General features: G+C 35.2%; 1 protein-coding gene across 14 annotated transcripts in view; it reads right to left on the bottom strand.

Annotated features, from left to right (window-relative positions):
- TRDN (triadin) overlaps nt 1-15,198 on the bottom strand; it is a 241,357-nt gene that overhangs the window by 38,629 nt on the left and 187,530 nt on the right. For all 14 annotated transcript variants that reach the window (XM_066994338.1, XM_066994343.1, XM_066994337.1 and 11 more), the window contains 2 exons: nt 2,900-2,926; nt 1,739-1,786 (listed from right to left, as the gene is read on the bottom strand). In XM_066994338.1, the coding sequence (XP_066850439.1) occupies nt 1,739-1,786; nt 2,900-2,926 (75 nt within the window). The remainder of the gene's footprint in view (nt 1-1,738; nt 1,787-2,899; nt 2,927-15,198) is intronic.

Here is a 15,198-nt window from a genome sequence, read left to right as displayed (position 1 = left end):
TCCCTACAGGATCAATATATTTTCTGAGATTCTTAGTTTCTCAGTCACATGATACTCCTAAATCTGATGGCAGGATGCATAGAAATGAAAGTTTGAAGCTGCTTTGATTCAAGGTGAAAAAGAAGGCCACTGCTTTGTGCGGAATGAGGCTTTTGTAATTCAGTCTGCTAACTCAAGAGCACTCATTGGCACACAGCAGGCAGAAGCATTATTACCACCTGTGCCTGCAGATTAATACTTCCAGTCATCAAACTCAAAACAGCCACTGCTCCCCAAAGCAACCGTTAATCACCTGAGAAGAGATCTTTTACACTAAAGGAAATTTAGCAAATTTTTTTTAATTATATTTTTATTTTTATTTTTTTCTTCAAGCATTTAAATTCCAAGGGCTTTAATCTGGAATATACTGTACTAGAGCAAACTCCTAATCAGCCTGAGGTACAGGCTTTGGGACAAGATGCTCTGATGTTTGCAAGTGCCTTGCAATGGAAATTTATTTTCATGCTAGTATCTGGATCAAAACAGGCTAATTGTGCAGCTAGACGTGGTTTCATTGTGCTGGGAGGGTGAGTAGTCATGCCACCTGCCTAGGTGACCCACAGATAGGCTGTTGCTGACCCCTGTCATCATGCACAGAGCTGGACAGGGTGGCTTCCTCAGTTGGGCATTCCTGCCTCAGCCAGACCCCCTTGCACCTACCTCCTGGCTGAAGCACTCTGCTAGATCTAAATATATATAAAGCTGAGGAATATTGCTTTTTTTTTTTTTTTTTTTTTTTTTTCGCGTTGACTCCCAAACAGCAATACAACTTCACAAAATCAGCTTTTCAAGGCTTTCAGGAAACCTCAAATTGTCTATGAAATATTTAACTTGCAAGTAGTTTGTTTTCATGTTATAATAACAAATGAGAAAAACGGTAAATGTGTAGAAGAAATTGATATTAAAAAAAAAAAATCAGGAAAAAGGAATGATGCAAAACGATTCTGTCTGCTTAACATTGAACATTGCTGTCAGTGCTGACAGCATTCAGTAAGACTGCTCAGGAGCCGTGTAAGCAGAGCATCAATAGATGAGGATTTCTATGAGGATATCCTCTTAGCCTTGTTTCTTTAAACCAGACCAAACTTCAGATCCCCTTCTTCCTCCTCAAGAAGTATGAAGAGTCACAAAGCCCTGGTTTGAAGGGGGACCCCGTCCATATCACTGCGGCCAATTATAGTTGGTTATTTACAGTTACCTGAATGCATACTCAACCCAAGATTTTTTGAATTGTCCAGCTCTTGTTCTTCTGAGACCCATAATCTAGAGGCTGCCTTTGATCTGGCTATCATATACCCTTGGGGGATAGTAGTTCCAACTTTATGATGAGACTCACTTCATGTTACATCTAGTTTACAGAAAAAGTTGAGATGGGATAATTTCAAATAATCTTCTTGATGTACTAAAAGGCAGCACTGACCCCCCTTTCCAAGCACTGAAAAATGGGAGAATTGTTTCTGACAATGTTTTATAAGTCATACTGCACTAATGAGAGAGAGTCACAGAAGCTATGAAAAACTGTCAAAGTCTAATCCTTTTACATAAATTTCACACTTATTTTTGTTCCTTTCCCAATCCAATTTTGAAAAAGCCAACGACACAAAGCACAAAGCTCAAGGAAGTCTCCCAGTTTTGCACACCACACAAATCCTTTTTGAATGGAGCCAGGAATAACTGGAAATTATATTACCAAACATACCTGGCTTCATCTGAGAGATAGGTTTTTCATGTGTGATATGTGCAGGTTCTGCAAATGAGAAGAACCACCATGTTAGAGGGCTTCTTAATTCTTAGATTTTAAAAATAATAATAATAAAAAATCTTTATGCTTTTAAAAGATGACTTTGCATTCTGTATTAACATTAGACTTGATTTTTGATAAATACATTTCTTGGGAAAAGGTTTTAGTTTTTTAAGAAAATCTTTCTCAAAATGAAAGTAATGCCAAATAAAAAGTGATTTTTGACTTTTTGTGTTGCCTAAGAAATTGAAAAATTCCTTTTTAAAAAATGAATAAAATATAAATTTAAAAAAATTGAAATGCTGCTACTACTAGTTTTGATTGATACCACCTCTCTACTATATAAAACATTTCTCCTTAATGCTTAATACAGGAATTATGGAAGCATTATTATTATTATTATTATTATTATTATTATTTAGAAGTGTGGTAGTCTCATATAGAATGGAAAACAAAAATTTAGTATATTGTTTAAATAAAAAATAGCTTTTCATATTCCTCTGTTAGCCTGGAACCAATTTTTCTGGATTCCATTGATATGTTGTAAAGCAATAAAAATTATAAATATTATATTGTATTACAATATAAACTGCATGTAATTTTGTGCTATCTAAAAATAGTGATATCCAAAAAACAAAACAAAACAAAACAAAACAAAAAAAAACCAACATTATGGCATAGACAAGCTCTGGAATTTCGGAGGAAATATTAAAAACACATTTCATGATGTTTCATTCTGATTTACAGCAGCTACGTGTAAATTGTGTAGCAGGTCAGAGCGGCAGCAGACCAAGAGGTAAATTCCTCCATTGTATGGATCAGAGCCCAGGCCAAGGAATAGCACAGGCCCTTCCTGCTCCGTGTCCCCCACAATTTTTTTCCAGTGAGATGCTTTCATGGAGGCAGAAGGCACAGGTTGGTCTTACCCAAACCTGAACTGGAAAGGGGTTTCCGCACACTTTGGGACCTGTGAAACACACGTAGTCCTGCATTACAGTCACTGAAAGCCAGTTTCACAGATCAAAATCTCATCTTCAGCTGCTAAAACGATGAAAATGTAAAAAAGTACCTTCCTCCTAAATGTTGAAGTAACAGTATTCTTAAATAACTTTTACTTACTGTGTTCATGAGTTTTCTCTGAAGTGCCTAGAAACAAATGAAAAAAGAGTACTTTAATACTTGCATGACTAAAACGTAAGATTTAATGCATTTATTCATTACATTTGTAGAGAGATTAAAAAAAAAAAAACCTTCAGTGAACTCTGTATTAAAATCTTTAACAGTTAACATATTCTTGTTTATACTACCCACCCCAGCCACTTAACAGGACACTTCAGGAACACAAACACCTCAAATTCCTCATTGAGCTGGCATTTGATACAACTACTTCTGACAAACCTCTACGTCTCCTCGGTGACCTGAGTTGCCGTCCCTAAATGGTGACCTAGTATATACCTGACCTTGGGCAATGATACTGCTAAGTGAGGTGCCTGTTATGAGATGGTGCAAGTTCAGATGAATGAAGAAGTAACACCTAAGTTAAACTAAACCAGACCTCATAAGAGGCCCTGACAAGTGCGCTTGCCCCAGTAAGGTCATTGAGCTTCAGATAGATAAGTTACATTCTAAGGAGCAGAAAGAAATATCTGAAAACATTATTAGGGAACATCTGAACAAAAAGAATCAGCACCTCAGAACTATAGTTTTAAACTTTGTGTAATTTCATATATATTTTTGTTTTCCATGGACTATAAGAGAACATTTGTCAGTTAAAGAGAGAGCTCAGGGAGCCATGCCCAGTGCTATTACTGGTGCTCCAGAAGGAAACCCAATGCCCAGGCCCAGTTCACCAGCTGGATTTTTCTTTTTAACTTTTGCAAGGAAGGTATTTTTCAGGACATGAAGACTCTGACACCCATATATAACAGCCTGCCATGTGTGTAAGAGCAGTCCCCCAGGAGATGCAGCAGTGCAGGGGATGAGCTACCTTTGCAGGCCCAGACACGAGAGCCACACGTCTGCACTGAGCTGCTGGGCAGCGATGCACTGAGCTCCTCAGCTCCCACGCAGGACAGAAAGTAAAGAGCTGCTGTGCAGATGGCTTTATGTTTTGTTTGCTTCTCCCGCAGGGGAAAGCTGCTCTTATTTTATATGCAGTCTCTGTTTAATCCCAGTTGTCACTGTGACGTAAGGAGACAATAGCTGGGGATGGCATGCAGAACAAAGTAAAAATAATGGAACAGTTTTTGGGGTAGTAGAGAATAAAGATACAAATTAGCTGGATATGCTGGCTCATAAGCTTAGATAAATTCTGTTGTAGCGGAGCATCTGTGAAATATCTCTGAAATTTGGAGAGGTGATTCTCTGTATCATGTCAAAAGACTTTGTGAGATATGCTCACCTAGCTACAGGTTCCAATTTACTAAAAGAAATTCATAGCAAATATATATATAAAAAATAAAATAAATCTGAACTTCAGGAACTGGTATAATGACTTATATCACAGTATCATGTTACACTTTCAAAAACTACCTACAATGACAGAGGTAAGCCAGAGGTAGGCCCAGCCTTCTTTTCCTGGTATAACAGCAAATACAGATAAAAACAAATCAGAGAATTTTCTACTACATGTTTTGATGAAAAATTATGATCTAGAATTAAAAGTTTTTGCAGGATAAGCCAGCTATGCTAAAACATAGCATATGTATAAACATTTGTTTTGCTAAATATGCTATGATTTCAGTCAGTTCAACATGAATCCTATCCTTCTGCCGTGTCATATTATCTCATCAAAGATGTCATTTAAACAACTTATGAAGGAAACAAAAACCCCAAAATGGAATCCCAAGAACCTTAGCTCCTTTTTTTTGCAGTATCACAATTGTCTGTAACACAGATACTCTGATTATTAACTGACAATGAAAATGGGAAGAAGATAAATGCTAAATGTCAATGACCTAGTCAGATTTCTAGAATGTTTATTTACATTTTATGTGGTATTTAACTTAAAGAATGAGAAATGAAAGGCTGTGTTCTGCTGCTCTCACTCATCTCATGTATTATCTTGCACTGAAAGTGAAGCAGTTCTATTCAAATGTTGTGCTTAAATGTTTCTTTATACAGTGCCTAGATAAGCTGTGAAATGCCATGCTACAAAATGTGCGGATGTTGAAAATTTCCATAATTTCAGAAAGTGAATATGCAAATTGAAGAAACAACTACCAAGCACTGTTAAACATGAAGATGCCATTTCTGGCTTAGGAAGTGTCTGAGCTGAGATCATGGGAGGTCATGAGGCTCTGCTATGTGACTGTTTTTGTCCTGTACTCTTCCCTAGGTGTTCAGTGTTTTGGGTTTTGGATTAGATGAACTCTTGTTATCACTTCAAATAATTGTTTTGATGTCACTACTTGTTGCCTTGATAACTCCTTGGTTTTCATAATGTTAGAAAAATCGGTCCTAAGTAAGTACTGTATCTTCATTTGTTTAACACTTAAGCCATATTAGAGGAGGAAAATATTCAGATATGAACCTAATGAAAACAGATGAAGTTTTGATGAAATACTTGAAGCTCTATGAGATCTGAACTTGATCAATGGAATTATCAGAAAACTCAGAAAAACATTTCTGAAATTCCTCTTGTGTCATTCTAAATTAATCGTGGTGACTTGGGCTCGGTGGTTATCTTGCTGTTTTTCACATTTGCTTCAAGTTTTCTTTGACTCTTGCCTGCTATTCTGAATGCCAGAAGGGTATTAATTATGTACGGCATGTTTTTGTAAATTAGCTTCAGATATGGGTTCAGAATAGAAATCCTCTGTTTTATTGAACCACAAATCAGTGAGGCTAAAGGCAGAAGATGCTTTTTGGTTTTTGGTTATAACTTGTCTATTTTCCATCTGGATAACAGTCATTTGATGTTTAGACAACAAATATATTTATAAGTGTGCATGGTCTGTAAGGAAAGAATATGTTGTGCAGGAAGTGAAAGCAACATCAGAACTATTTCTTTTAGTGAAAAATAACAAAATAATAATACATTATGTAGCTGACGAAATTATATTTTATCATGTAGTTATACTATAAATAAGAAATTTATTCTCCATTAGACTAAATTAGAGCTTGGTTCCCCAAAGATGGAAGAGAGCACAAGGACACTTCAATGGGATACGTACTGGGTGTTAGATGAATACAGATGTGATATTAATCTATAAAAAAATTACAGGCCAAATGAGCAATCAAGATCAACACGAGTCTTTCAATGGAATTCTCAAGATTTGTGCCTATATCTTCACTGTTATACATTGTGACAAAGATGAGATTTTGGTTCTCTTACACAGGCTAGATAAAACTATTCTTCCTTAAAATCAGCTATAGACAACATAACAAATGGGCTCTTAGACAATCTAACAGATATTCTTCTTTCAAAGTTCATTGGGAATGCTGTGGTCTTCAAGAACTTAAGATGCTACCTCATTCTGCCAATCACGAATGCACTTTTAATTTGAGGTTGAAGGAAATAGTTTTATTCTAGTCAAGTGCAAGGATTTTCAGACTGTGGAACAACTGTATTATCAAAATGACAAGCAGAATAAAATATATTCTTTACATTTGGCAAGTTCAGAAGGTCTCAGATGATAAAAATTTTGGAAAACAATAAAAATATCATGCAAAGGGATTCATCAGGGCATATCACCATTCAAGAGCAGTAGGGGCCTTTGTAAAGTACTTGCCTCCCTACTCTTTGTCACTTATGGGAGCAATCTAAAGTTCACGCAAGATTTCTAGATCAGCAGGCCTGATCCGCCATATCTCCACACGTCTCCTTCTCAAGTCCTGCTGGTTGGTTAAGCAGCTGGCATACTGTGCGGAAAAAATAGCCCAATGAATATATGTTTAAAAAAATGACTCTTCACAGAACAGGTTAGTTGCAGTAAGGTTCCTGTAAAGAACCTTGTGCTAGATTAGGACATTGCCTTGACAGTGTACGGCCAATAGTTACCTTAAGGAAGGGTCAAAGTAAAGAAAGTATGAAGTGCCTTTTTAGTGATGGTGGTGGCATAAACAGAGGGAGCTGGTGTGTGATTATTCTAAACTGAAAGCTATGTAAGCCACAAGGCTTACAGAATCTCTTAATTTCATACCGAGTCCATTTGACATTTTTGCTTTATTTTAAACCTAGCATTCTCCAGGGTATCCGTCCAAGTTTCTACACATTATGGAACTACCATCCCACATTAACAAGAGTTACGAAATATTAAGTGATTCGTTAATTTTATCTGTAAGTATTGCAAGAAAGCAGAGAAATTGGACTTCCAGCAAGTGCTCTGTACTAGTGGGAGTGTTTGTCTTGGTCTGTGCAGCACCACAGACTTCCTTGGACCACTGTTTCAGCATGACTTATGAGGATAGTGGTGACAATAAGGTAAATGGTTAAGGTACGCCCTCCTAAAATGCCATGGTTTGCCAGTATAATTAATAATTAACCCCTACTATTAGAGCTTGTAGGGTATTCATCTGAAACAGACTGGTTTTTTTTTTTTTTTTTTTTTTTTTTTATTGCTGCCTTCCACCAAAAGCTGGCAGTCTGTTCTCCCAGTCCCTTCTGCCTTATTTCTTTTACCAGAGTAGTCTGTTGCAGGATATATGCCTTCATGCAGTTGGCATGTTTGTGTCCTCACTGTTTGATTTGTCATTGACCTTGGGGCTGCATAGTGAAGAATGAGCTGACTCTTGGTTTTGGGGGATTTTGCTGCTGTTGTCTAGAACAACTTGTTTTGTTTTGTTTTTAAGATTTATTTTTAACTGGCAATTCAAGACTACTTTATATAACTGCGAAAAACAAAAAGTAGTTCACAGAGAGGAAAACTTTAGCATGGGGTAAATATAATAGAAGTAGCAAAGAAATACAGACATTTGCAACATTTTAAAATGATTTTTAATGAGAGGAATTGCTTCAACTTGAATCTGAGATGCATGCCTATAGGGAGCATCACTAATGATCCCAATCTTTCTCTGTTTCCCAGTTTGTCAGTTAAACAATAGAAATGCACTGGGAAATGTAAGTCTTGTTGAAACAGCAATCTCGTTTGATAGCACTAAAAGTTAATGCCTTTAAAGTACTATAAGTCTTAAAATCCCAGGAGGTCAAATCTTCCATCGACGGAGCTGGAAAGAATAAAATTTCAGTCAAATGTAGATGAGGTACATATGCTGTATTAATGCATTTCATCTTTAGGCACGTGGGGTGAAAGGCCTGAAGAGCTTCCTCTCAATATCATCCTCAGCTTCTGACGTTTTCATGTGCTCTTCCCTGAAATTATGGGATGGGAACATACAGATCAGGGAGAATATGCTTAACAAGCCTTTATTCTTAGTAATATCTGTTTCATGTTTGCATATAGTTAAGGCAAAACATAGCAAAGCTCAGGCCATACAAGTTATTCCAACACAAATTATTGGCATATAAATGGTAATTGAATGAAATCGGGCAGATTGAAGTATGTAGGATGTTAGAATGATGTCATTTTTTTTTCTCAATATTAACACTAATTTGTGCAAAAATAGTGTTGTTCACCATTCTAGATAAACAACTGGAGCCAAAAAAAACCACCTCTTGATATTATTAATACTAATTAATATTTGAATATCTGTTTCATAATGGCTGTTATTTGTGAAAGGAGCCAAGCTAATTCCCTGGGTCTAGACTCCATGCAAATATCTTGAATATGATCTTATTTGTTAAGCTTCTTAACAATGATTGTAAAAGTATCTATGTAAAGTATAAGAATGGCTGACCATTCTTATATATGAATTCATATATGTTATTAAATAAATGTATAATAATGTTCATGAAGACAACAATAAAATGGCCTCATTGAAATCTAGAAAAGAAGGATATTGGAGAAGAGATTAATTGATATTAGAAGTAGAAAATAATAAAAAAGCAATTAGCTTTTGAAAAGATGGACTTTTTCTGGTGTGTTATACATATTAATATGGTGATTAAAGCAGAGGACTAATGGCTAGCTTCTACAGGCAGAATATCCTGAGCCATCTTCTTTTCTTGTGAAATGCTGCTGATCACTGTTTTTCTTTAATTACAACTTTGCAAGAGCAAAATACCTCTAAGTATTCATTTGCAGCTATCTTTGCACAGGGCAATAAAGGAGTATTTTATCCTGTGGAGAAATCTGTAGCCAATTAACCATGTGTTATATGGATATCCAGGTGTTTCAGCATATTATGCTGATCAACAAATGAAAGAGTTGCTGACGATGCCAATATCCATGTTACACCTAACTTATAGTAACAACACAGGTCACCCATTACACAGAGCACTCTTTCTTCAGAAATCACAGCTGTTGCATAATCATTAAAATACTATTTTAAGTATCTCCACTTATTGGAAGCAGGGGCTGAATAAATTACTCTTGTACTTTAACACAAGTTACAATCATAACTGTAATTGAAATGCTATGCAAGATCTATCAATGTGAATTGTTTTGCGGGTTTGCCATTAAATAAGACACACACAAAAAAAGTGTAATCTCAATTTTACCTTGAAGGGATTACAAAGGTGTAACCAATGGCAGGGTTTAGATTAAATTCTGCTGTATTTTTGTGGGTATTTTAAATATAAATAAATAAATGTAAGTTAGCATCATTAATTTTATGTGCTTTATCTTAATAATGAATACAATAAAAATGAAGTGTTAGGATGCTAACCATGGATTTTGCAGCTTAATGCTAAATATAATTATTTGCATTAAGCCTTTGTCTAAGTACAATAACCGTAGATATTCAATCTACTATTAAGACCAATAAATGACTGCCTTCTTTTGCTCACCTTTCTTCTCTTTTGATGTTAGGTTCTTAAAAAAGAAAAATTAAAGTTTTGAAGAAGGTTGTTGAAGTCACAAACAACAAACTATAACAAACTATCATGATGTTTATTGCAGTATGTTTTTTTATTTTTATTTTTTATTTTTTTTACTAGACCTAAACTCTATGCTTTGTTTTGGCCAAGTCAGAAATATGGGTATCTCCAAGGGGCAATTCTTTGCATCCTGACAGACATCTAAGACAGACAGATGAATGACTCTCTGAAGATGCTTACTTTTCTCCTATAACTTTAAAATGAGAGTTAATAGCTTCAACTTATATGACTAACTTTAGATATCTAAATTTGTATGAGGTAAAACCTCTTAATTGTTACCTCATCTGAGGATCTAAAAAGTGCTTTAAATTTATGAATTCAGGGAAAATGCAGCATATGGATTGGTCTTGAGCCCAGTGCACTCATCATTCTTTTGACTACTTCCTACTTTCATTGAATGGGTACTCCGAAAAGTGTGTCCTAGTCATGTTTTATTCTAACTGAAATATCTGCAACATGGAAAGTACAGGAACCCAATCCATTAAGATTTGGCCATCACTTAACAGAAGTTGTGTATTTGAGCATTAAGTCTCACATAACCATGCAAAAATGTACATTACTTATTTATATCCTCTAACATAGCTGAGGCAAGGTAAACAGAGGTCAACCAAATTTCAGCTAATTGATGTAGATTTTCCAGACCATTTTCTATATTTCATGAATATTCCACATTCATTAATATTCCTTGAAAATGCCTAGGTTTTGCTGTTTCAGCAGGGGAAGTCAAAGCCTACGAATGTATAACCATGGTTGTTTAATAAATAAAAAATATCTTTAGGCAGGAGTGGATTTACAATTAAGAGTACATTGCCTGTAGCTTAAGGATCCTGTAAAGTGTTCTTCAATATAATAAAGACACTGCTATTTTGTTCATGATTCCAGAGGGCAATGCTAACTACTGGCTCACAGGTCCTTTGGGCTCCATCTCGTGGCTAATTCAATGACTGTTAACTTTTGAGGGAGATTCCTACCTCGAAGGAGTCAAAATAGCACTGAGAAGTTAAACAACATAGTTGTTTGTTTTATCTTCCCATATATAATAACTTCTATTTTTTTTCCTCTGTTTAGGAATATACTGTTAGGGGTCTGTGTAATACATTTTGCAGTTATAGAATTAGGTAGTCTAATTTCTTACCATTGAGGCACTGTAGAAAACTACATACTGTAGATGTGGTTCGTATTGCACTAGTGGCATTTGCAGCTGGACAGAAATCCCAAGCTGCCATGGAGATTTGTTTTGTTAATAAGGAGGCTACCTTTTTTTTTTTTTTTCTTTTTTTTTTCTTTTCTGGTCATAACCAAAGCTAAGCAATTCTGAAAGACAGTACTGCTCAGTTCTTTTTCAGTTTGACAAACATTTTGATTTTTCTGTATATTGCAAAGAGATACTTATGTGCCTTGGTCAGTTTATAGCACACTGTATAGAGGGCAGCAGTTTCCAAGTGATGGATAGTGTCCCATTACTAGGAGTAATTGAAAGAAGTTGTCCTTTACTGGATTGGCAAAAATCTGTAGTTTGGAGCTAAAATGTATATGCTTTACCTTTTTTCTAGATTTGTTTGGTATTAGCTGCACTTAGACTATATGTATTTTTTTACATCATGATGTGTTTATTGGGAAAAAGTCAAAATGTGATCATGCATACTTTCTTGTCAATTTTCTGTTGATGAATATTGTCAACTGAATGTAGGTTTGGCTTTCTAAAAGCTGTTAAATGAATTTAAGAGCAAGCTGCCAGAGCAATAATGTTGAAAATCAGAACTGGAGTCATGGTATTGTCTACTGGCAAATAGCTTCAGCATCTCACTAACTTACAAGTGCTCATAACATCTAACTAGACAGTCTGTAGGAAATGAGACTCCCAGCAGACAACTAGCCTAACTGCCTCAGAAGCAATATGGAACTCTTTCATTCATTAGCTGTAGGGATCCTATGGAAATGGACTTCCTGGCAGCTCATGTTCCTGATCCATGTTATACAGTGACATGGCTCTTACATTTATGCATGTGGATGTGTAATCCACTGGAATTATGTGATGGTTAAATCCTGTTTGGCTTCTCCAGACATTTTTCACTAGAATCACAGAAGTAATGAATCTTCAGGCAAGCTTTCCTAACTTTCCAGACTGACCCAGAGAGAGAATTTACTACACTTGTTAAGGTTGCTTGCTTGACATCCCCATCTCAGTCCATGAACTCTTCAGTCAGAAATCAATAAGGTATGGGAACTATGAACTGAAATGAGAAAGTCCATTTCAAGAAGAATTAGGAAACCTTAAAATTGACTTTAAATTGGCTCCATTTTTCACAAAGCACTTTTGGAACACTGTAATTAGGAAACATTTTTTGAAATATAAAAGTTCTGTTTTGGTTTACTATATTAACATATATATATATATTTTTTTCCATAAAAAGGGCACTTAAAACTGAAAACTGATGAAATATTTTGGTTTGAAAGTTCTGTTTATCATTTTCTTGAGGTGTTCTGGAGCTGATGGGCTTTATATCACCTCGCTGGTATCTGCTTCTATTCTAATTCATTTGAATCCTGGCTTGTAGTTGTGTCTGTCTGTGTGTGTCTGTGTGTGTGTGTGTACTAGCAGCAAAATTTGCTCTTGGGGATTTTAGGAAATGCTTTCCTCACACAAAGGGTTGCTGCCTCTTGCCCTTTAGAAACTGACAACTCTTTACACATTCCTATGACAGTTCCTGTATCCCACACATGTTTAAATAAAGCATAACATGACGCTGGGAGCTGAAGCTGACTGTTTTCTAGGACTTCAGTCTCAAAGTCTTAGAAACCTAACCTTTCTAATAGAAGTGATTAATACATAAGTTTCATGCATAAATTGTGCCTCACTGTTCCTTGTTAGAATCACTCACATTTGGAGAAATCAATGAAATATGTAAGCTTTCTCCATCTTAATTCTGTTCTTTTCTGTTGCTATCAAACCCCTTTATGTCTGATTTATGCTATATGCAGAATGTACCGTTGATAGAAAGTGTCATTCCATCTTCATCTCTTCTCTTTTTATGATGGCTTGTCACTCTGTATTGCTCATTAGTCTTGCTTTGCTAGATAAGGGGTGTGGATTTGAATAAGATGGAATAATTGGAGAAAGCTTCATAGACAGTACAGTGTCTGTGTGCTGCATGATTCACATAAGAAATGAAAAAGTGGTATTTGAACTGTGCGTGCTACTAGAACAACGTATTTTGGATAATGAGCCAGTCAATTTAGAGCACTGCCTGGCTACTTCTATTATTTTTTTGCAGCTGGGCAAAAAATATTGTATCCTTAAGCAAAACCAGCAAACTTTGCCTCCTTTTATTGCAAGTCAGAGGAATACACATGCAACATGGAGCAATTTTTGATAACAGAAAAAGCAAAAATAAATAAAAACTGACAATATTGGGAGTTATGCAATATTTTCTGTGTGGGGGCCACAGAGGGTGTGAAGCTACTTGTAAAAGTCAAAGCACAGTATGTTTACTTTTGGGAAGAGGCCTGGTTACTTCTCTCCCTTTGTCCAGTTTAGAACCTATCTATTGAAAACAGGAACCTTAATGAATGGACAGTTTTCCTTAGTTACTAGAAAATATCGGACTGGCATGTTTTCCACTAAAATCACAATCTTCCTTGCTGAAAATGTTGGTCTTGGAAAACCGGTGGGAGGTTTAACCAAAATAAAATAAAAATAAAATAAAATAAAATAAAATAAAATAAAATAAAATAAAATAAAATAAAATAAAATAAAATAAAATAAAATAAAACAAAATAAAATATTAATAAATTATTAAATTATGGTATGATTAGAAGAATGACCAAAGCTGACTTTTTATTCCCTTCACACCTCTATGTTTCTGTGAAGAAGGTTCATGGTAACTAGCAGTGCTTGAAAGTATCCTACTGTACTTGCTGGCAAAATCCTCTCAACAAATTAAGAAATTAGAAGAAGTATTTAATTTTTTTTTTTTTAGTGGAAAATTTATTTAAAAAAATGGAAAAATTCATCCAAATTCAAAGAATATTCATTAGAAATGTAATTTTAAATCTTTTTTTGGGGGGGGAGTTTATGATTAAGGAGGAAAAAAGTCTTAACCAAGAGCAAGCAGTAGGTATTTCAAACAAATCCTCTTCATGTTCTTCTAAGTCAGTGGTCAAGTCTAACCAGTGATAAGGCTCACTGACATAGCACCCTTCCACAGTTAGTAGTTTCCTCACTACTTTCTTTTCATTAAGGATGTAACAGTCCATGTACTAAGTTCAAGACTGTGAACACAGAAAGCATTTTGATGTCTGAAAACCAATGACTGTTAAGTGTAGCTGCCAGTTTTCTGATTCTTTTTGCTTCGTGAGCTACCTTTCATGCCTCAGTTGCTACAAATTAATCTTTGGACAAGATATACTGCTTGATATCTGTTAAGCACAGTTGTTTTTGATAACCAAAATGAATTTTATTACTCTGTTAAACACATGAGGTGAAATTTTGGCTCCAATGGAGTGGATGGGAATTTTGCCGCTAACATCAACACAGCCAAGATTTCACTCATGAGCTGTTAAAAGAGTTGAGACTATTTTTTTTTTCCAGTTCAGTTAATGACTCTGTATAGAAATAAAAGAAAAAAAAAAAAAAAAAAGGATTTAAAATGTCTTTATGAATAGACAGCTAATCTTGGCCTCATTGTTGAACTCTGTGAGTCACAAGATTTTCAAGCCCTTTTGAAACGACAAAAGAACCCAAAATAAAAAAAAAATCAAAAAAAAAAATCAGGAAACTTCAGAAATACTCAATGCTAAATCCCAAATAATTATCTGAAATCTATGGAGAAGTTCTGGGATTGTTGCCAGTTTAATGTGCAACACGAAGCTCATTAAACAAATAATCAATAAAGTCAAATATTAAAGAAAATATCACCTTAATGCTAGTATTTCATTATTTTTTTCAATTGAAATTAAATAAATTGTAAAAAATGTTTCAACTTAGTCAATCTTATTCTGAAAGACAATGCTATAAAAATTGATATTTACGGTCCGATAAATACAGTATATTTATCTTTACACATTTTAATTACTGTTCTAGGTTCTGTTTCAGGATTAAATTTTCTAACACTCTGCTAAAATACCAAAGAGTGACTTCAGCAAAGCTTACATTCATGTTACATGCATATCTGAAAAGAGGAAATTAAATGCAGTAAAGAAAGCACATTCTGCAAAGAGCAAGTTGTCAGGTCAGCATGCATGGTGCACTGGAAGTTTTGTTCTCTTTCACAAATCTTAACATCATAACAAAAGCCTTTCATTTTCTTCCCAATCAGAACGATGAAGTGTTTGATACTGGGCTGTGTTGGCCTGTGGTAAAAAGGAGCTAACAATACTGGAAATGACAACTGTGTTATCACAGTCGGAGTAGATAAAGCTGGCTGATGGTAGCACATGAGGTGGTGTATGTCATTGCAATTGTATCACTGAATGAAAG

The sequence above is a fragment of the Anser cygnoides genome, chromosome 3 (assembly GCF_040182565.1).
Source record: "Anser cygnoides isolate HZ-2024a breed goose chromosome 3, Taihu_goose_T2T_genome, whole genome shotgun sequence".
Taxonomy (NCBI): domain Eukaryota; kingdom Metazoa; phylum Chordata; class Aves; order Anseriformes; family Anatidae; genus Anser; species Anser cygnoides.
Note: the sequence above shows the minus strand (reverse complement) of the source record. Positions and strands in the feature narration are given on the sequence as shown.